This window comes from Oenanthe melanoleuca, chromosome 6, assembly GCF_029582105.1.
Source record: "Oenanthe melanoleuca isolate GR-GAL-2019-014 chromosome 6, OMel1.0, whole genome shotgun sequence".
Classification (NCBI taxonomy): domain Eukaryota; kingdom Metazoa; phylum Chordata; class Aves; order Passeriformes; family Muscicapidae; genus Oenanthe; species Oenanthe melanoleuca.
Genome location: NC_079340.1, coordinates 4,598,552 through 4,620,961, shown reverse-complemented (window position 1 = coordinate 4,620,961; position 22,410 = coordinate 4,598,552). Strand labels below are relative to the sequence as shown.

At 42.7% G+C, this 22,410-nt stretch overlaps 1 protein-coding gene and 1 non-coding gene across 2 annotated transcripts; one reads left to right on the top strand and one right to left on the bottom strand.

Annotated features, from left to right (window-relative positions):
- The first annotated feature begins 6,223 nt into the window (after nt 1-6,223).
- Nucleotides 6,224-6,305, top strand: TRNAS-UGA (transfer RNA serine (anticodon UGA)). The gene has a single exon. It is a non-coding gene; the product is annotated as a tRNA-Ser (tRNA).
- Nucleotides 6,306-8,728: 2,423 nt separating this feature from the next.
- Nucleotides 8,729-22,281, bottom strand: DNAJC12 (DnaJ heat shock protein family (Hsp40) member C12). Its single transcript, XM_056494519.1, has 7 exons — nt 21,755-22,281; nt 18,640-18,747; nt 15,741-15,819; nt 13,970-14,109; nt 12,678-12,879; nt 10,873-11,007; nt 8,729-9,382 (listed from the first exon to the last, which is right to left on the bottom strand). The coding sequence occupies exons 1-6, from the start codon at nt 21,785-21,787 to the stop codon at nt 10,913-10,915; spliced, it is 657 nt and encodes a 218-aa protein (XP_056350494.1). The 5' UTR covers nt 21,788-22,281; the 3' UTR covers nt 8,729-9,382; nt 10,873-10,912.
- Nucleotides 22,282-22,410: the final 129 nt, after the last annotated feature.

Sequence of the window (22,410 nt, the reverse complement as noted above, 5' to 3'; positions counted from 1 at the left end):
TGGCTATTTTTAGTTGATTTAGAGGTAAAAAGGGCACAGATGGCCTCATGGTTGAGTAACCTGACACTACCTAACAGCACTAGGGAGACTCAAGAGGGGAAAAAAAAACCTAACCTAAGGCAGGAGCACATACTGTGACTGCAAGGGATGAGGAAAAAAAAAAAAAAAAACAACAACAACAACAACAACAAAAAACACCTTGGACATACTTAAGAGACAGTACTGAAACAGTTGCAAGGAATGTGGGGAAAAAAAATCAATCACATTTATTTAAACCCTGTCATGCAATGGCCAACTGATTTCAAAAGTGTCTTCTGCACTTAGAGATGCATAGAAGGAATGCAGCAAAATGATGGATGAAAAAGCATCAAATTTTCTTAACATAAACTAAGGAGACTTTCCTAGATCGTATAATAAATTATTACAGGGAAATACACTTGGTATTGCCATATTAAGCTTGCAATTTTATTCATAATTCATTCCTCTCAGGTTCATATTTGAAGCTTAAACCCTGAAAAAAGGAAATCATTCTTTTCTCACCTGCAACTCATGAATTTAGAAGACATGAACAACAACAGACAGATAAAGCTGCTGGAGTTAGATTTAATTTTCTGAGTACTGTATTAAAATTATATCATGCAATGCAAGTATAAATCTCATCATCTGCAGTTTTTATTTCTCAGCATTTTTTAGCTCTCATTTACTTCATGAATGTTACTTAAAAGTTAAGAACAAAAATGCAATTCACTTCACTGCAAAGGTCAATACAGACAAGTGGATTTAAGTAAATGATCCCTATTACACTTTTTAAATCATTAGATCTTTGTAATTGCATCAGTGTTTTATTTATGAAGCAAATTACTCTAGAGGTAAACAGCAATCCTCTTTGTTTTGATAGACTCATTAATGAGAGGTGTGAAAAATGCTCATTTTATTTGAAGTTTTTTGACCCATCATTTTGAGTTATCAAACAGGAATGGGATTCAGCTGCTCAAGGTAGGAACCTAGAACCATTTTAGGTACTGTAGTATCCATCAGAAAAGCCTCTCAGACACACCAGGTCTCCACAGACTTCAACCACATATGCAAGGGATGTGTGTAGGGATGCTTTAAAAGGCCAAAAGGGTCTAAAATGGTGCTAGACACGTCTCCAACTGGAGAGGCAATTCTTTCAAATTCCTGTGCTTCTTAAGAGGGATTACTTCAGAAGCTGTGGTAACTTCAAGGAAGCAGCCAGAACTGACGAGGGTTTGACCTGAGGGGAAATGGGCGCGATCCTGAGGGGACGAGAAAATCTGATCTGAGGGGAAATGGGCGCGATCCTGAGGGGACGAGGGTTTGACCTGAGGGGAAATGGGTGCGATCCTGAGGGGACGAGGGGATCTGACCTGAAGAGAAAAGGACGCTAACCTGAGGGACGAGGGGGTTCTGATCTGAGGGGAAAAGAGTGCGATCCTGAGGGGAAGAGGAGGGGACAAGAAAATATGACCCGAGGGGAAAAGGGGCGCGATCCTGAGGGGATGACGGGGATCTGACCTGAGGGGACAAGGCGCGATGCTGAGGAGAACAGGTGGCTCTGACCTTCGGGTAAATGGGCGCGATCCTAAGGGGACGAGGGGGTTCTGACCTGAGGGGAAAAGAGCGCGATCCTGAGGGAACGGGTGAGGACGGGCTGGTAACTGACCTGACCTGAGGGGAAATGGGCTCGATCTTGAAGGGGAAATGGGAGCGATCCTGAGGAGACGAGGGGGATCTGACCTGAGGTGAACAAGGCGCGATGCTGAGGAGACGAGGGAGCTCTGACCCGAGGGGGAAAGGACGCGTTCCTGAGGGGACGAGGGTTTGACCTGAGGGGAAATGGGCGCGATCCTGAGGGGACGGGGAGGGATCTGCTCTGAGGGGAAAAGGGCGCGTTCCTGAGGGGACGAGGGTTTGACCTGAGGGGAAATGGGCGCGATGCGGAGAGGACGAGGGAGCTCTGACCCGAGGGGAAATGGGCGCGATCCTGAGGGGACGGGGGGGGATCTGCTCTGAGGGTAAATGGGCGCGATCCTGAGGGGACGGGGAGGGATCTGCTCTGAGGGGAAAAGGGCGCGTTCCTGAGGGGATGAGGGTTTGACCTGAGGGGAAATGGGCGCGATGCGGAGAGGACGAGGGTCTGACCTGAGGGGAAATGGACGCGATCCTGAGGGGACGAGGTTTGCCCTGCGGGGAGGGTTCCTGACCCGAGGCTGAGCAGGCGGAACGGAGCGGCTGTGGGTGTGTGTGTGTGTGTGTGTGTGTGGCCTGAGGGGACCGAGGGGGATCTGACTCGGCGGAGGGCTCGGATCTGAGGGAACCTGTGCACTAACTTACTTCTAATGGAAGCATTGAGTTAATATGTTTCATGTTTGTGCATTATTATTTATTCAACCTTGTCAGAATGATATTGAATCCCTAAGACATAATTTTATACAAACAATAAATAATATTATCTAAAGAGATGACTCTTGAAAACAGCCTGCTTACAAGTCACTTATTCCCACTCCTACTGAGAAACAATGGAGTATGAAATTAGTAGTTTGGGAGTTTAAATTGCAAAATCAATCATATCACAGTGTCAGAAATGAAACAGCAATGACTGAAATTCCTAAACTTAGTTCTTGAGATTTACACAAATCTCAGGACCTCCATTGCTCAAGTTTTGTTTCTTCACACTGTCTTTTGGAATTTTCACCAGGAATATTTTTCTTGGGTAGGAAATTTAGGCTACTCAGGTGAGAATAACCAAAGACTAAAAAGGATTATTCATGAAGATGCCAAGGTTCTCAGACAATTCAATAAAAGCCCATGATCACTGTGTTTCTTCACATGCAGCCCATCAGTGACAGAAACCAGCAGCAATATTGACCTATAAAAAACTTCCAGCCATGAGTGCCAATGCTGCATGCCACAGATTTCTGCACAAGTACAATGCCAACAGGAGGGGTGTAATTAGTACATCTTTAATAGTGTAAAATAACCTCTCTGTAGTAGCTTGATTTGAAAAAACGGGACATTGAGCTGAAAGACCCATGGTAAATTGCTCTAAAGCATAATTAAAGTTGGTTTTATTCTATGTGTTACTGAGTTTTAGCTTCCCTTCATTCAAGGTCTTGCAATTCAAAATGTACAAAGCATTTGATTTTGAAGGATTGGGAAGGTTTATTGCTGTGATCTATCTCTGAGGCATCACAGGAATTAAAGTGGTTATTTACCCAGGATAGCTGCCACCAGCCAACTCTACAAACAGATTTAAAGTTCAGGCACAAATGTGACTAAGCCAACAACTAACCAAGAGGGAGATTTTCTGATTAAGGGTTTTTTTCGTAAGTGCCCACTATCTGATTTCATTTCTAAAGCTTCTGCTAATCTGGAGGTACTAACACAAGGTGCACCTGCTGATGCTACCCAATGTCATAATTCCTCTCTGGAGTGACAGTGTGAAAAAAACCTGTAAAACTCAGCAAAATAACAGGTTTTAATCACAACTATTTTTAAAACAGACTGCAGATACTGTTTTTATGGGGAGAAAAGAAAAACCTCCAACAAACTGGAAAACAATGATGAAATGAAAGATAAATCAAACAAGAAGTGTATTTTAAGATGTGAAGCACACAACAGGTGAGTAAATCAGGGTCTCCATACTGATATCTGTGCTCAGAATGGGGACAAAAGTCAAGAAGTACAGACTGGGAGCCAGAAGCCTATTTTACTCTCACACAGGTGGGAAGAACATTACTCTTTATGGTGTTGCAGATGCATTATGAAAGCCAAGTCTCATTAATACACCTACCATAAGGGTGTTTTGGCCCAGAGTAGCATTTTCCTATGATATTCAGCATAGTCAGATTTGAAAGCATATCCATTTAGCTTCTGTTTTCATAAAAATGTAGGAACTACATTACATTACATTACATGTAGGAACATGCTTCTGGTTTAAAACTCAGTAGAACTGGTAAAGATATATCAAGGAAAAAGGTTCCAATCCAGTAGCACACAGATGCCCAAATTTGCTAAGATTATTTATTAAAAATGCTACAGAACATTTGGCTGCATTGACACCTACAACAACATTCAGTGATTATAATCTGATAATCTTGTGACACTGAGCCTGTAATTTCATTAAAATTTAAAAGTGGAATTAATAGCATTTTTCCAAAATGATCTATTACTGAACATATGAGAGGATTAGAGGCAAAAGCAGATTCAACAGTCTGCCAGCTTTAGGAGCAGATTTGCTGCCTAGATAATGTCTATAAAAAATACCATGGGATAACAATTCCAGGGAAGCTGCCCAGCGGCCATTGCATCACAACAAATTTTGTCATTGTTGACAAACAAACAAGGAAAAGTTCAACATGCCCTAACTAAAGGAATGAAGCCACTTTTGATTCTCTGCCTGTAACCTGCCCCCATCCATTCTTAGGCATTCACAGAATGTGAAATTTTAGCCATATGGAATTTTCCATAGTAAATTCTTGTTTTCACTGTCTGTGTGGTTTCAGTTTTGTTAAATGATCCACAAAGCTAACAGGCAGAACAGGAGGAATACAGAAAATATATTCTTCAGTATGCAGCATCAGTTTTCTACTGTTACTAGTTTCTTCAGGGAGAAAAACACAAAATTCTGTAGTGTTGTGGTGCAAGCATTGTCTGTTGTAAAACACAGTTTATGTTGGAGTCGTTACTTCACTCACATTCTTCAGGGAAGATGTAAAATCTACTCTTGAATATTCAAAGTTACACATAAGCACAAAGTTGCTGTTCTGCCAACACTGCTGTAAATATTTGTTAACTTAGGCAGAATCTAACCTATTTTTCTGTTGGAAACACCATAGATTTCCAAAAGGAAATGTTCAAACTATTGAATCTGTAAAGCTGATAGAGATGGAAGGCATGGAACAAGCACTACAAAACTGACATTGCACTTAAGGTCAACAAAGACAAGAAACCTGAAGGATTGAGGTGTTTGGGGCTCAGTCCCTGTATTTCTAAATAAATCATTTCTGATACTGGTTGGTTAATCTGTCCATGTCCTATTGAAGATTTTTCAGTATCTGTCCTCTTGAAGAAATTAAAAGCATGAAAAAATATAGGCAACTCTATCCAAGCACCATTATTTTATATAACATTATTTTATATAACAGTCCAGACTTTATGTTACCTGTTCCAATGTCAAAATCCTGCTACTTCTAAGTGACTAAGAAACAAAACTTGTGAGATTGCTTTGGGAGGTAGATTCATTTTAAAATACATTTATTCCGGCAGCACTCTGCCTGTGTCCCTAAGCCCTTTAGTCCCTGCTGCTGGGCAAGGGTTGGTTCCCGAGGAGCTGAGAGCTGCTCTGTGCCTGCAGCCTGCGCTGGGAACACTGGAGGTCACTGCAGCACCGCTCAGCTTCCTCCCGAGCCCGGGATTCTCCCGTCGGAGCGGCTGGAGCGGGCTAGGTACAGCTCGCTGTGTGCCGGAGCAGCTCCCGCCGCCTCCGCTTTTGTTATGCTCTACTGACATTGCTCGTTTGGTCTCCAGTCCTGTACGTGAACACCAAGCAGCCGCTGTTTAAAGAAAAATAACACTACGTTTGTTCTTAGTTCTGCTAGGAAATAAAGGCTCCTGAATTCAGAACACTGAAGTGCGACATTGTAAATGGTGAGACAGAAGGAGCACTGAGCCTGTTTCCAGGATGTTGCGTGTGGAACGAAAAATCAGATAAAATTACTGTTTTTATCCATTGCAACACAGGTACAAAGTCAAATGAAATTTCGTTTCCATTGTGTTACTGCTGGCACAATTAACTGCTGCTAGCGTAAAAAAAAAAAAAAAAAAGCTATAGGGAATTAAATTACATATAAAGGTCATATGATAGGGGACCTCTCGAGATTCTGTAATAACTGAAAGAAATTGTAAAATATTAACGCCACGGAAAGCTAACGGCTGCTGTCTCCTGTGGTATATTCCTAGCTGCCTGTCGGACTCAGGTTTCACTCGCAGGAGCGCACACGGTCCCTGTGTTTCAGGGTGAAAATCCCTCGAGTGCGAATCCGGATTTATTTCCCCGGCGCCGATCCGGCCGAGCAGCGGCCGCCATTGCTGCGGGGCGGGGCCGGGGCCGGCTGCGCTCATTGGCTGCGCTTTCTGGGGGCGGGGCCTGCGCGGGCGGAACACCCTATAAGGGTACAGCCGGCACTCCCAGGCAACAGCAGCAGCGATGGCCGAGTGGTTAAGGCGTTGGACTTGAAATCCAATGGGGTCTCCCCGCGCAGGTTCGAACCCTGCTCGCTGCGGCCCGGACGGGCTTGGCTTTTTTTTCTTGCTCCCTGCCGAGTGGGAGTTTTGCTGCTCCCGTCTGCTGTCTCGGCTGAAGGCCTCTGCGGCAATTGGAGCGATTGTCTGGGATGGCACAGACCGGGGTAGCTCGGACGGGACACCGCGGCCGGTCGGCCTGTGCAGGGCGATCGCGGAGCACAGGGCAGGACCGTGTACCTACTGCTCTGAGCAGCGCCCCGCGGGAGGCTGCACGGCGCCTCTGCCAGGCTGCTCCAGGGTCACTGCGCAGGGAAGCAGCCCTTGCTCGTGTCCGGCAGTTTCGTGCTCACCTGGAGGGAGGTGAGAGCAGGGCACCTGGCGCTCGCTGCTCTCCCTCCAGCTCACCCTCCAGCCCTGCACACGGAGCAGCGGTGTCCAGCTGCAAAGCTCGGGATTCATCCACACAAACAGCGCCCTGATCACCCAGAGCTCCGTTGTTCTGCCCCCATGTCCTACAGCTGACACAAAATGAATTAAATCTTGGCAGCAGAAGGCTTCTCTCTAAGGAACGGACTTGCTCCATCAAACCTTGCCTTTCCTGAAGAAACCTGCCTGATTCCTCCTGGACCTTCAATGAGCGGGGTCCTCAATCCTCTTTTCCTGCCTTTTATGACCTTCAGCACATGCATAATACACATACACACAATATGGAGATGAGGGGGGAAACCCTCAGAAGTTATTTTGCCATTAATAACCAGGAAAAACAAAACAAGGCAGCATTCCCCCATCGTCTCTGATTGGCTTACTCTGAGCTCTCCCCACTCAGATGTGGCAGTCTCCTCCCCAGCACTAGCGAAGGGCTGACAGACTGGAGACTCTGCCAGCAGCAGGGGGAGTGTGAGCACTGGGCTGCAATAAAAACACCCGGCATAAACTAACTGATAATCATCTGTCTGTCTGACAGTCACACAGCCCGACAACACACCGAGTGGCTTTATCTGCTGCTGGGTAATTTCATCAGCTTTACAACAGCCTCACTGCTTACACTTTCATATCCTGAAATGAGAGATGAGCCTGCTGGGAAGGTAAGATAGCAATGTTCATGCTCAGGAAATTAAAGATACTCAGTATCTCTTAATAATCAGGATACTTGCTTCTATTATAGAACATACAAACTGCCTTTTTTAAAAATCTCATTTAAAGAGAAAACAATCAATCAAGAAACGACCTTACCTATCATTCAGCATTACTCAGCCTGAGATTTTAAACCATATACTGTCTGCATTCATCATCCAAACTAACTCTTACACTGTCACTTGGCAAATGTTAGCAAAGCAACTTGGCAAATACTGGCAAAACAAAAAGGTTGAGACTGTTTCAGTTCTTGACAATCTTATATATTCTGCACTTGCACAAATATAACAGCAGCAAATAAAGATATAATAATTCTATATAATTCCAGAGTCCTCAGATGCTATTCAACTTTACTGTAAATAACTGGCTAAATAGTTGCTTAATTTCTGTTTGAAGTAGTTTCAAAGACCTAAAACACAGCACTGAATAATGTGCCCTGTTCTCTGTATTTTATCATCATTATCACATGCACCTGCACCCCATCTGCTGCCTCCTAACTTCCAGGTGAAAACTCAGTTTTCCTGTTCACAGGAAAGTCCAGTAAAGGCTAGGTTTTATCAACACTTTTGACTGGGCTCACCTCACATCTCTGTTTATTTTCATACAAAAATCATTCAGGGCTATAACACAGCACAGTAAATCAAAGCTCCCATGTACCAAAACATTCAGGACCCTTTTCTGCCCACCTAAGCAACTCACAAAGGGAGCTAAAGAGGAAATAGGAGCTTACCATGTCTTGCAGAGAGCTGCCCTCCTCCAACCTGAAACTCCTAGCCCCTAATCCAATAAAGTATCTGGGTTTGTTGCTGTTGTTCCCTACCCCCACAGACAACCCTTTGCAAAGAGAGTTAAAAATCCCGGTGGGCCCTGAGGGTGGGCCCTGAGAACCACGAACACCTGACTCTGTTTGCCTCAATCCACTTTCACAGAGCCTGAGATCCACCTCACACCCCCTGCCCCAGTTAAACTTTCAGCATGTGAATTCTATTTGGTGCTCACCAGTGCAGGGCCAAAGCACCACATAATTGCTGATGAAATGTCAGGTGGGACATTCACTGGATCTTTTCATGTTACTAGCAAAAAACTGAAAATACTATATATTTAAAGAAACAAATAAGCAATGTATGCTTGGAGTGTGGACCCTGAATGACCTAACACTGGCTAATTTGGCAGGTGCTCGTTTCTTTACTTTCTAACATAAGGGAGAACTGGGCTGCCCACTCATTCCAGTTAACTGTTGTTACTGGTTTTGGGGAATAAAAAACAAAACAGGCTGCACAGGCTCTTCTTGTTTTTCAAAACTCTGATTTTGCTCTGCTAGGAATAGATTTATTCAACTCAAGAAATCCAGAAAAATGGACCATTGCAGGTTTAACATGTACAAAAAAAAAAAAAAAAAAAAGTCTGTTTTGGTGGGATTGGTGTACTGGAGCACAAGTTAGAACATGATCTCCTCATGAGGGCAAAATTACAGGACTGATCTTGAGCAGGTTGTTGCCAAACACAACTTTTGCCATGAGCTTTTATTGGGCTAAGAGCCTTCCAAATATCTGCAATTATTCATCCAGAACAAACATCCAAAGGTTCTTTGCCAAAACCAACCACGCAATAATTGGCTAATAATGACATCAGTTTTAATGACACAAACTGTTAGTTTGCTGTTCAAAGGTCTATTGTATGTTCACTTCTCAAGGGAAACCAGCTCATTAGGTGCTAAATCACCCATCCAACCCCTCCCTTTCACCCTTACCCAAGTGAAACGGGCAGAGGAGAATCTGGGCTGCATCTGATTCAAAGTGCTCCAGCTGGCTGCATTCCTATCTTTTTGTTAGAGGGAAAATTGTTCCCTGTTACTTAGTATCCTTCACCTACAGTAAGAGTTTCTTCTGTTACTACTGTCTGACATTGTTTACAGTCCCTCTACACAAATCAATGTCTTTCTTGAGCAAATGTCTTTGTATCAAGTAAAGCAGCAAATGCACTAGAAAAAAACAAAGCAGTTACATTTAACAGATGTTACAGAAAATTATTAATCTCATCTCATCTTGCAAAATATACAAGAGAAAAGCATGTAAAATTAAAGATGATGTGCAATAAAACTGGCTCTTGGAACCAATGCCATCCACTCTAGGGTGAGTGTGGCTGTATCAGCACAACACCAGCACTCAGCTTTTCCAAACTGGGAATAACACAAGCAGCATTAACAGCGGTAGCAGCCCCAGTGGAGCAGGCTGGCTCCAGGACACTGATGGCCATGAGGCCAGTAGGATGCACCCATTACTGGGTTCCAAACAGGCCCCAGCCAGGAGGGGCACAGTAACTCAGGCAGCACAGCACCCACATGTGCCTCCAGGGAGAGCCAGACATCAGACTGTGTCCATGTGGGGACAACACTGGACATTCCAGGTTACGCTTTCCATTGCACTGCCAGGATTCCTAAATGGACTTCTTAAGCTTTTACCTACTGAGATGACAAATAACAAGAAATTCCAAAGGAATCTCTCTGGTGAGAGGAGGATTTAATTAAAAAGATGAAAGCAACCCCTTTGCTGTATGCATGAAGTTTTATTTGCTGCTGACATATTAGCCAAGTTTGCAAAGAAGAAAACAAAATCAATAAACAACAACACAGAATTTGAAAGGTTGCCCAAAGTATCAAAAACTTTTCATTTGAGATTTTGTACACATTAGTGCTGACCAGTCTGATTTTTCATTCCCCACTGTACAAAACCCTGACAAAACTATGTCTAGCACACCTGAGCAGGGAGGGGAATTGCTGTGAAGCCACAGAACACATCCACAGGGGATCAGTTTTCCACCAATACATCTTAAGACGAAAATTACTACCTGGAGAGGTAAAGTTCTGGAACTGCCTTCCAAAACAAATAGCTGGTGCAAAAGGTGTTCTTGTTAAGGTAGAAGACAAGTGATTTTTAGGAGTGCTTGATCTGTCACAGAGACCTTGGATAGCAAGAACCCTCTTATTTCATCGATAAGATCACAACTCTCCTACAAGTTAAGTTTGTAATGAGCACATTATAAATCACTGCAGTGAGTGCAGTGCAATGGAGAAGTGAAGCAGAGCACAGAGTTGAGAGATAAGCACAGCTCTCTTTACAGGTCATTGTCATCAAGCTTTTGGAAGATCCTCACTGAGTAGGATATCCTGGAGCACAGGCTTCTACTGAGAGTATGTTTTTTATAACATCACACTACTGAGAGAAATATTAATCACTACACAATGTTTGAGAATACAAGAAACAATATATAAGATGTTAGATAACTTCACAAAATCACTCTATGTTAATACTGAAAAGGGCTTTGCTTACTGAACAGAAAAACTTCCATCTGTAACACTCACAGCATGTGTGATAAATCAATATTCAGACATTGACTGGAACAACACATTACAATCAAAGAATACAAAATACAAATAACTTATAACTGCTGGCAAAAGAAAAAATACTGAACTATTGAACAGATGACCTCATGCTCCTGTGTGTTTCTCATTTTAGATCTCATAGTTTCTGAATTTCCTCAGAAGGTCAGATGGAGCATCTCCTGACCAGCGGAAACGCAAGTGCCAGTAATTCCCCTCTGAAAATCCTGAGGGGGAAAAGGAGAAAGACAACTAAGTTATTACAAACATGCATAAAATTAAATTTTCTTAAATAATACTTGATAGTCTTCCCAAAAAAAAGCAAGCAGAAAAGTGGTGACTTCCAGTACTCTCGACTAGCAGTGACAAATCCAAGCAATGAGTTCTCGGCATGTTGGAACAGGAACTCAAACACCAACCTTCAGGACAGAGAGCAGCTGGGGAGGTCCAAAGGAGAACTGTAAGGACCCTGGCAGTGCCTAGAGAGGACTCACAAAGAACAACTGAACACATTGCAAGGAAGGAGATGGAGATGTGATAAATCTGCAAGTGCCTGATCTGGGGCCTTTTAATACTAAAATGTGACCTTCCTTCCTTTTACAGCAAAGTGAATCTTACGAGCAGAATTAATGTTCCAATCTCTTGTTTGAGCTGAAATAACCATATGGGTGGTAGTCAAGAATTCATCCAGGCCAGCAGACAGGAACAGACAATGCCACAGTTTCAAAGTGGAACCCAATATATATTTTTTGCTGGACCAAAATAAAAACATTATCAACATCCTAAGATCAGGTATACACACTGAAGTGCATACACACCCTGTCAAATACATTATAATATTAACATTTACTAATGTAAATATATGCCACTGGATAAATGAAGTAGGCACTTGATGAGTTTGATGTTTTCCCCATTCAAATATCTGGAAATTATATTAAAAAAAAAAAAAAAAAAAAAAAAGAGAGAGAGAGAAAGAAGATGCCTGCATGCAAAGAAAATTCACCATTACAAGGAACAAGTTTATGTTTTCTTTCCTTCAAAATTTTATTGTTCTACAAAGGATACAGTGATTATTTAATTACCAAAAAAAAAAAAAAAAAAAAGCAAATAGTATGAAGTTATAGAGCATAATTTTTCAAAGTCAAGTTTTCAGTTAGGCCTGGCATATGCTTCTTTGTAGAATTTTCTTATCTATTTTCTGCATTCCACAAATGTTTGGGATTACATTAGGTTTTGCTACCCTCACAGTTCACCCTAATTTCCTGTTTGATCAAACTGGGGAGAAATGACAGGACTTTGTTTAACAACAGCTCTATGGGCCTGGGATTATGAAACTCCTGAAGGATCAGACCATGGTCCTAAGGAAGCTTTGCCCAGGCACAGTGACCTAAACCACAGCCAGGAAGCGCTGACTGGTAGGTGACACTTTTGAAACACACATTTATTCTGGTGCATACACTACTTAGAAAAAACAAGTGCTGAAAAGTGGATAAAAAAAGCCCTAAGCCTAAATATTTTACTTAACAGTTTTAAAATTCATTTTTTTTAAAAGTCAATGAAAATAACTGCCTTCTCTTTTTGCTTTGCATTTTTATATATCAGAAAAACTAAACTTTCCAGTTTGGTCACAGCATTTTTTTTCTCCTTCTCCAGTTGCTGCTTTTACCAGCAACAAACAAGGAAACTTGGGATAGGGAGGAAGCAGCATCTGAAAATTTCAAAATTAAATAAGTAATCAAAAGCATAAAACCCAAACCAAAATCCCAACCCCAAACCACATTTAAAAAGCTCCAAGTCAAACACACTGCTCTGGAGAAGACTTTCTCATGGCTGAAAGCCCCCATTTCAGGCCAATCCCTGGATACTGAAATTTTCTGAAACTGCTGTTTTCACTTACTTGGGGAATCTGGATTCTTTGAAGACTGTGGTTTCACATCAGGAATTGCATCATCTTCCTGATCCCTGCTCCCTTCCAACAATCCATCTCCATTGTTTTCTGTCTGTTGGGTCCACATCTCAGTAGTTATGTTGTTGGTGTTGCCAAGGTCAGGAGCTTCCAGCATTTGGTCCTTCTTACTTTGGACAGCCCAGTGCATTGACTACAGAAATACAAACATAACAAAGAGCTAAGCCCTATGCTTTAATGGGCTTTTAATTACTTTTTCTTCCTTATATTGCTGTAATAAGTAGTCAAACAAAGCACATTGAGAAGCATGCAGGTCAATAGGACAGGGAAAAGCACGGTTACATGTCACAAACAGCACTGCAGAGGACACTTTACGTCAGGTGGGGGTGAAGAATGAAATGTACAAGTAGGTCAGAATTTTAAGGGCCTTTTGTCCAATTTTTTCTGCCATGAATTCAGACATTTTTAAGAGGGCTTGAGTGACTTCAAAAATATTAATTTTCAAAGCTGTCTTTGACTTCAAAGTACCTTTTGAAGGCAAGGCAATTTGAAAAGATTTAATGTTAAAGTCTGTGGAATAACATCTGTTTGGAAATGAACTAAGCTTAGTTGGATACTTCCAGCAAACATCTAAGCTCAGGCTTAATGCTCTAGTTGAAGTGTCTCAAACTTCTCTCCTAAGATGGGCAGAACTGACATAGTAGACTTTTACTGACCTGTCTTAAAATATGACCATGTAGCCCTGTAACTATAATTCATTCTAGTAGGGCAGGAAAAAAATAATCCAATGTTCTGGAATTGAGCTCTACTAGAAACACACTACCAAATCTTTTCAATAGCAAGATCAGGAGGGAAATCACCCAAAAAACTCCTGGCTCTGTCCCAGGTCCCCCTACCAGCCTAGCAGGGCCTCTCCAAAGCTCTGTGGGAAGCCCAGGTTCCAGGGAATGACATTCTGGATTTTTTCAATGAGATCTTCATTTAATCAGACAGCATGTAAACCCATCTGATAAGCAATATACCAAGAGGAGAACATACTATAAAAAGGTCCCAGCTTTAACTTAACTTGGAAAAGAAATAAAAGTTTCTTACAAAAGCAAAGTGAGCTGAAGCATTTGAAACAGCCCTTAAGTTAAACTTTCTATAAAAGCAGCAACTCGATAAATTCACTCTAAAACTACGTGAAAGGTTTTCTGAAGCCCTCCAGTTTTCCCTGAATTCCCCTAACATCCCTCAGTGCAGCGTTTGCCGGGGCAGCCCCTCCTGTCCCAGCACGGACTGACCGTTCTCACGGAGCTGCTCAGCGCCTCCCACTGCTGGAACGGGATGCGCACTCTGCTCCGGCGCCAGTGATCGTAACGCGCCCGGCTCTCCTCGTTGGTCAGGGTCTCCTTGGCTTGCTGCAGCTTCTGGAAATTCTCCACTGCCACACAGACCGAAAGGACATTAAAGACAACGTTTGTTTGGCACAGGAATGAATTCAGGTGCAAAAGGGGCCCTGCCAGCAACGGCGCAGAGCAAAGTAGAGAAGGCAGGAGAAGGAGCAAGTGGCCAAGGGATGTGGCTGGCTTCAGGATCACAGCACCTTTGGTGGACTGATACCTTGCAAATCAGGACTGAAATGTTCCTCTGTCTACCAGCTTCAGAAGCTCCTAAATGTAAGTTCAGAGAAGCTTACAGAGCACACGGGTGAAAGGCACAAATCAGCCCCTGCAGACCACCTTAAAAAGGGAAATTAGAGCAACACTGCTTAGAAGGAACACACAGGAGCAGAGCAGAGCAGAGCCATAAGAACCACAAGCAGGGAGAAAAAAAGATGAGCAGGAAATGACAAACAAGAAGAATAACCTAAATATAGTTCAGATTAATTAACTTGTGCATGTTATTAGGTGTGTTTTCTATGTATGCTAAAATGTTACCCAGTGTGTGAGTGAGAGCTCTCACTTTTCCCTCCAGGGTAATTTTTCATGGAATGGTTACTAAGGATGCAGCTGCATGTTACTATTTGTGGAAGGACTATAAAGATTTAGACTTTATCTATGACTCACCTATGTTACAGTCATCTATTATTATTACTATTATTCATTTATTCCAGTTTATAAATCAGAGAGAGTTCTTTTGAAATACACTACACCCAAACATTAATCAAAATTGATAACTATAAATCAAACAAGAGACAACAGGCTGAGGCAACAACTGTACTAGGTTTCCTTTTTCTAGTGTTACTAGCTGTCAACAAATAAAAAGTCTATTTTAATTACTCTTTATTAAGCTTTAAGCTGATGAAATAAAATAAAAATTGTAAACTCTCAGTAGTACTGTAAAAAGGTATTTAAATTAAATAAGGCATGTTCAGGTAAAGACAGAATATAACATTTCTTCATGACAAGCAAAGCTGCTCTGCTATTTGGCACTTGGCTGCTGGTTTTTGTGGCTCAGCCTTGCTGAGCTCTGCCCAGGGCTCTCTGTGGTTATGAATGGGTAAAGACTCAAATAAATAACTCAGGTGCTGCTGAGCCCTCCCAGCTCTGAGGAGCTGCTCCCTCTCACCAGCACAAACATCAACTGCTGTTCTGCAAACAGAGGCTCCTCGTGGGGCCAGCTTCTCTTCACTCCCCATCATTAAATTACATTAAAAGCAAATAAAGCACATTTTATGTGCTCCTCATGGGCTTGCTCCTGCCAGGAAACTAACTGATGGACACAAGTGTGGCACGTGAAGGCCACTGACCAACTCCATAGGTCTAGGAAGGGACCCACTCCAGAAATAAATTCTGTATTAAAAGATGATCTGCTGTAGAAAGAGAAAAAATTCAAGGTCCTAGAAATATAAAAAAAAAAAAAATCCAACAAGTGTCTTCCTGCTCTACCACAGAGGAGTGTGCAAGCCTTAGAAAGAATATCATAAGCTTGCTATTTAAGTATAACGTGCTCAATGCACACAATGATTGAAACATATCGAGGGGAAATAAAGTTTTAAGGCTGAATTTAGTATCTTGGCCATGCTAGTAGAAGAAAAAAAAAAGATTGTTTTTACACAGAAAGAATACATACCTGCTTTGGGGTTTCCAGGATGCTTATCAGGATGACATTCAAGGGCTTTAATCTTATATTCAGCAAGAATCTGTTCAGCCTAAACAAAATATTGAGATAAAGTGAGCAAACACAGAAAAGACTTGCAAAATTTCTTTTTGAAAGAGGCTGGAAGGAACAACAAAAAAGGCTGAAAGATTTTGTCCTATTCAATTTTACAAGCTTTAGTACAAGCAAAGTAGGTAACAACAACCATCTGCCAGTGGCACTGCTTATTTAATCTCATTTCCAGGCACTCATCCTTGGTCTTGTTTTTGTGAGGCTCATCCAACATGGCTCTAGAAAAATGTGCAAAGACATTTGACCACAGAGGAAAAATGCAACCAACAAATATTTCACCAGCTCTAACAGAGTCTCATAGCAGGAAGCAAAGGCTCTGTATTGCTGAAGACCAATTTGTGAGTTTAGGTGGTTTCCTCCATATCTCTTCATAGGAAATTCAGCCTGCACCCCATGAGGTTTCCATCTCAGATATCCCAAGATAACTTGCTCAATAACCAGTAGTTCATACCCTTTCTTCAAGTCAATTTTCCAAGCAAAAAGGTTGGCTTGGAGTAGAATAGATATTATAATCAATATTCGACTTGGCATGTATTAGTTTATCAGTTAATTGCAAATTCCCACACAGTTTGTTGTATCATGAAGCATTACAACCACTGGAAAAACTAAGACATGTTAACAGTTAAAATACAAGAAGCCACTGGAATGGGCATCAGCTTAAATTTTCAAATGTTTAGTGCTTTTCCAAGTATTTTGCTGGTTTTTATAATTCAGAAGACAAAACTTCTTTATATCATTGCAGTTCAGCTTAAGCTTTCACAATTCACCCTAAGGTATCAAATAATTACCATTCTTTCCCATAGTACACAGGCTGTTTATTCAAATTCCTCATTTGTCAAGCCATGACAGCCACATCCAATTTAAATTACTTCCTTCAAAATTAAGTCTCATAGCATTTTTATTTAGAATAAAATTACAGTTTGCTCAACTAGCTGGACAAATCTTGTTGGCATATTCTGGGGAAAAATGTGGTCTACAGCAGTATCTTAGGAATTCTACACTTCTCACTCTGCTAGCAGCTCCTTCCAGAGGGACAGAAGTAATGTGGTGTATCTGCAGTCAGTAAGACACTTTAAACACTTACAAAGTACAGAGAACTCGGTGAGACTGGTTACTGTATAGCCAGCTACCACCTCAAAAACTTAGTTACTGAAAGGGCAACTTTAAAGTTAACATGTGTACAGAGCGTTAAAATGTAGCAGAAGAGTAGCATGGAAGTCTTCAGTTTAGAAAAAAAAATCAGCAGTAAGAAAAGTTTATAGGAAGTTTATACAATATACCTGAAATTATTATAAAATATATAGCAAGGTGTTTTAGCAAGAAAGATATCCAATACCCACTATATGTGAATAGCATTGTTCTTGAAGAAGGACGAGATTAAATCTCCCCTCTTCCTGTCACATCTAAAGATGAAGTAGGTGTCTGTGAGTTCAATTTCACCAGGAGCCAAGTTTGTGTTTACTTGAATACAGCAAAAAATCTGCAGAAACTGAAAGTATTTCTGCCTAAATGTAACCAGGTCCAACCAAAATCAGGATATTCTGCAGCTGGGAGTGTGCTGTGCATGCCCAACGCAGCCTGTGCTAAATGGTTGACTCCTGAGCAAAGCACTGAGACTGCAAAACCCGTGCAATGCTCCAAATTCCTGTGAGACCCGAGAAGAGCAGTGCAGGGTCCTGAGGGGAGGGGGGTGATCCTGGGGCTCAGTCAGCCTGGATCTCCCTTGTCAAAAACAGTGCAGCAACATCTGCTGCTTCTCCCAACAAACAGTACTTGACAGCTTGTTTTCCAGGGCCCATTAGCATTTATTCCAGCTTTCTAATTTCATTTTCAAGCAATCGGAAAAATAATTATCACATGTACTTGAACTGTTCATTAATTGCTAAGCCCTTAAGGAATTAGTGTGAGGTAGAAAACGAGACTCGAGCACTGCCCTCTGCTGGGATCACTGCTAGGAGTGTCCTCAGGAAAAGCCTTACATTTCCCTCTGGGACACACCGAAGATGTTTACTCCTGAGCTTTATACTTCATCACTAGGACAGGTGAGAGCATCTGACTAAATTTACTGAGCAAAAGACATCTTTAATCTCCATTGAATACATCCCTCATTACAGCAGAGTAATCAAAACTCCTTTTCCAAATCAGAAACACAATTCCAGTTAGTAGAACAGTTAAATTTAAAACAAACAAACAAACAACAGAACACTAGACTAGTCAACAAAAAGTTGTACAGACACCTCTAGCTGCATATCACTCAAAAATAGCTTAGCTAAATCCCATTATAAGGCATGTATCTGCTATCAAAACAAATTAGTGAAACTAGTATTTGAATTTAATTAAAAATAGTACTTCAAAAACATTAATATGGTAAAAGATAGAGATTCTGGTTTTGCTTTCATCTGAACCAGTGAATACATTTTTAAAAATATTATGCTCTGAGAAACAGAGCAGTGTTATCAGTGCCCTAAGGCTATGAACTTTTGTTGTACTACTTGTATATAAATAGCTCCTTTTCAGTTTTCAAAACCAATAATATATATTCCAAACTATTATTTGGATGCTGTCAAGCATATGCAGTTGGCTCTCTTCATAATCCAGTCCTGTTCATTTTCAACCTAAGCCTTACTCCAGGCTCCTAACATTGGAGAAAACACAGGAGAGAAAATTGAGCTTTCCGAGGGAGATCCTACAAGTGGCAAGAAAGAAGGTGCACAAGGCATTTTAAATATTCACAAATTCCCTGCAGGCACACGAGCACGTTCAAATGTGAAGAAGCTGGCGGGGAGGGAGAGGCTCTTACCGTCGATAGCTCATCGCATCCCAGCAAGTTGTAGTAATCCTCCAGGTCCTCGGGCTTGCAGCTGAGGATCGCATCCATCGGCGCTGCTTTTCCGAGGCGGCAGGGAGGCTGCGGAATACAGAACACACAGATGGGAGCTCACACAGCCTGAAGCAGCCCGGGGTACCAGGCAGCGGGCAGCGCAGAGCGAGCCCCGTGCGGCGCTTTTGACCGCGGGCAGCTGAACGCACGGGGCTGGGAGGTCCCCGCTGCCATTGGCCCCGCGCCCAGCTGCCATCGGCAGCGCTCCCTGGGATCTGTAGTTGCCAGAGCCACCCCAAGGTGAAACTGTGGTTCCCGCCCTGACCGCAGAGCTCTGGACACGGAAATGTGGCAGAGATTTGTCTCTAGCCCCTGCAAGCCAGGCACATACCGAGAGGCTGCCCGGCACCTCAGCCATTTTCTGTTCCATTTCTATTTGCAACTTTTGCCACCGCCTTTGACCAGATGATTAGATGGGTAATTACAGAAAAGAGTAAGGATTACTTCCAAAATAACAATTACAGGGTGCAAACTTTGGAGAACAAAGCACCGACCTTGCCAAAGTGTGTCTGAGGTCTGCCAGTCATCAACAAAAAGGGGGCAGCCCTCACTCTCTGAAGGCTCCCTTGGGTACACAGACACTGCTCCTCAAAACCAAACAGCAACTGCACAGCAGTCACGTCCCACAAATTAAAACTACCCGAGGACATGAAACACTCAGCTTCTACTATCAAATTAAATACCCTTTCTCATGCTAAATTACTTTCAGACTGTGGATTGAGGGTCTGTACCGTGTGCAAAACACGTTCCTTGTGAAGCTCATTTTACAATGAGATAAATTTTAATTTTAATACTTTAATTTTAAACTATGATTAATGTCCAAGGCCTCAGCCCAACAGAGACTCTGGACACGTTTGGTGTCACCATGATCTGTTGATTTCAAAAGATGACTTCCTAAGCATAATATAACCACAGGCTGAAGTCTTTCCCCTGGAGTCTTCGGAGTTCTGGTTTTACATTTCCCACACCTGCAACAGCTCTGCAGCCCAAAATGTTCAGTGTCATTCAATTCTGATGTTTCCTTAACACTTACAAATAGGTGCTGTGAGCAGTTATACAGTTCTAGATGCAGTGAACTTGCAGGAGAACAGATGCCCAGGATGTGACCAAGGCTGGAACAGCCATGTGTGAACCAACGAAGGACCCAGTGGCCATTCAGAGATATTTATGAATAACAAATATGTACTTTTTCCATCCACAAGGGCTTTAATATCTGCATTAATAATGTTCTGCAATGACATTTAATACTAATCTTCCACCATTTTCTATTCAAGGTAGCATTGTCTGAAACATTCTGCTTTTACTGCATGTTCAGACAGCCTACTAAGATTATAAAATACACAAAACAACTGAAGGCAATAATATTAAAATAAAAAGCACAATCCTTGGTGAAACCATTTAAATCTGGCAGAAAACTTTACCAACATATTTCTCTGAGTAAGTAGAACAACAGAAATCTTTTTTCAACATCACTACAAGTGGAAGAATTAGCAATTACAAATCCCTCCATCTCCACAATTCATAACTTACTAACCAGAAAAGCACAGGAAAGTCTTTTAATAACAGAACATGTCAATATTTAAATAGGTTGTACTCTGTGGGAGGACAAAAAACAAACAGCTGTCCCTGCTCCCAACAGCATTCCTGCCATCCCTTTCTTTTCCAAGTATTCCTTGTGCATTTGCGTAAGGTGAAAGGGAAGCTCTTTAACCCTTTTCCCCTCTAGTGTCAGTGGCTATTTCAGTCCTGCCCGGTCCAAGGGCCACCCTGCAGTGACAAACCAGCACAGCACAGCTGCAGGTTTGTGTCTGGAGGGCACAAAATACACTGAACAACTCAGCCTTTTACTGCTCCCACTGACTTGTGAGGGGCAACTCCCAAAGCATCATCAGAAAGGAGAGCAAGAGCAGCCACGTGTGTTACACACAAAACCCACAAAGGTTAGCCCCAGGACATAAAGCTCATTTAAAAGGGAATTTAAGAGCAGGAGATGGCACAGACTATTGCCTACACATGCCATAGTTAGTGCTGTTCAGGATGTACAAACTGTTCTGGAAGTGAGGAAATCTCATATTTGTTCTCTGTGCCCAGCCATCAACTAAAGGTGTCTCTCAGTCCTAACACATATTGACAACTCTGTTTGTTTAGAGCTTAGAGAGAATCTGAATTCTTCTCCACTGTAACAGGACATTTGTCAACAACTTGTAAAAGTCATAAACAGTCCTTTAAATAAAGCAGTAAAATCTGGAAATCTCTATTTGAACCTAAGATCCTTCATCTGCATCACTGGGATTATTTCTCCCTTAGAACTGTCTTCACACAAATAACCACCAAACCACCTCCCCTTTATATGCTGACAAAAACATCTTGCATGTGCTTTTTAAGAAATACAAATCTTGCCTCAGCTTTCACAGGCAAGGAGGAAAAAGCATGCTTGTATACAAAGTTGCACAGAATAATAAAAACTTCCTGATCTGGTTATTCTGCAGCTTGTTTTGAGAAGCAGTGTATATGTATATGTATATGTATATGTATATGTATATGTATATGTATATGTATATGTATATACTGAAAAACACTATGTGTATCTTTTTCAGGGCTGTTAATACCTGAAAGAACCAGGAAAAAAAAAAATCCAAACTTCTTCCCCCTACAGAGATCCTGTATAAAGTTAATTATCCATAAAGTAATCCCTTTTGAAGCCAAATGTATAAAAAAATTTAACCTCAAGTATTTTAAAAGCTGCTTGTTATCAAGGCCTGCAAGGGGGAAATTCTACCTGTCTAACCTGGGTCTTGCTACTAAATTTAGGAATTCCATTGTATTAAATCTACTACTACTATTCTACAAATAGCTCGTGATGTCGAACAGTAACAACAAACCGATATTTAAATTTATATCCGTGAAGTTTAGACTATGTTGGTGGCAGTCCCGGGAAAAACGCTGGGTTCTATCCAGCCCAAACTCCCAGGTGGAAAGAAACACAAGGAATTTGGGGCCTTTATGTGAATAAATGCCAACTCTCGCCGCTTACCGTCAGGTCTCTCACACACCACGCAGGCTCCATTCCTAAAGCAGCAGTGGTTTAGAGCGGTGCTGACTCCCCAAAACAAGCTCCTGCATCCCGGGAGCTCGAGCACCGCGTTCAGACTCCCAGGCGGGGCTTCGGTGTTATCCCGGAGGATGAGGGGCGACACCTTAGAGCATCCCTCAGAGCCAAGAGCCGCGGTGCAGCTGCGGAGAGCGGCCGTGCCCTGTGAACACCCTCACCCTCAGCTCGGGGCGCTGAGCCCGCCCCGAACCCCCTGAGCCCCCAGCACTGCTCTGTGCCCGGGTGCCGCACGGCCCAGCAAAGGGCTCGCTCCGGGGAAGGGGCACTGTGTGATACCCTGAGGGAGAGCGAGCCCTGAGGGCTCCTCACGCGGCCGGCGAGGAGCGAACAGCGGAGCCGCCATTTGCCGGGAGCAGCCGACCGGGGGAGCGCAGAGGAGTCGCGCACGGTCAGTGCTCGGCAGCGGGCGAGCTGTGAGCGGCACACGGCCGGGATAGGACGGGACGGGACGGGAGGGTACGGGCGCGGCGGGCGGGTCGCGCCCCTCAGCGTTCCCTCAGGCTCTCGGCGCCGCCATTGCGGGGCCGCCTGAGGGGAGCGGGGGGGCGGGCGCGAGGCGGCACGAGCGCCACGTGACG

Excerpts from the sequence above, each read along its gene's own strand:
- DNAJC12 (XM_056494519.1), bottom strand. The coding sequence starts at position 21,787 with ATGGAGCCTGCGTGGTGTGTGAGAGACCTGACG. Across the intron at positions 18,748-21,754 it reads GGTGTGTGAGAGACCTGACG|CCTCCCTGCCGCCTCGGAAA; the intron begins GTAAGCGGCGAG and ends TGTATTCCGCAG. Across the intron at positions 14,110-15,740 it reads TCCTGGAAACCCCAAAGCAG|TGGAGAATTTCCAGAAGCTG; the intron begins GTATGTATTCTT and ends TCTGTGTGGCAG.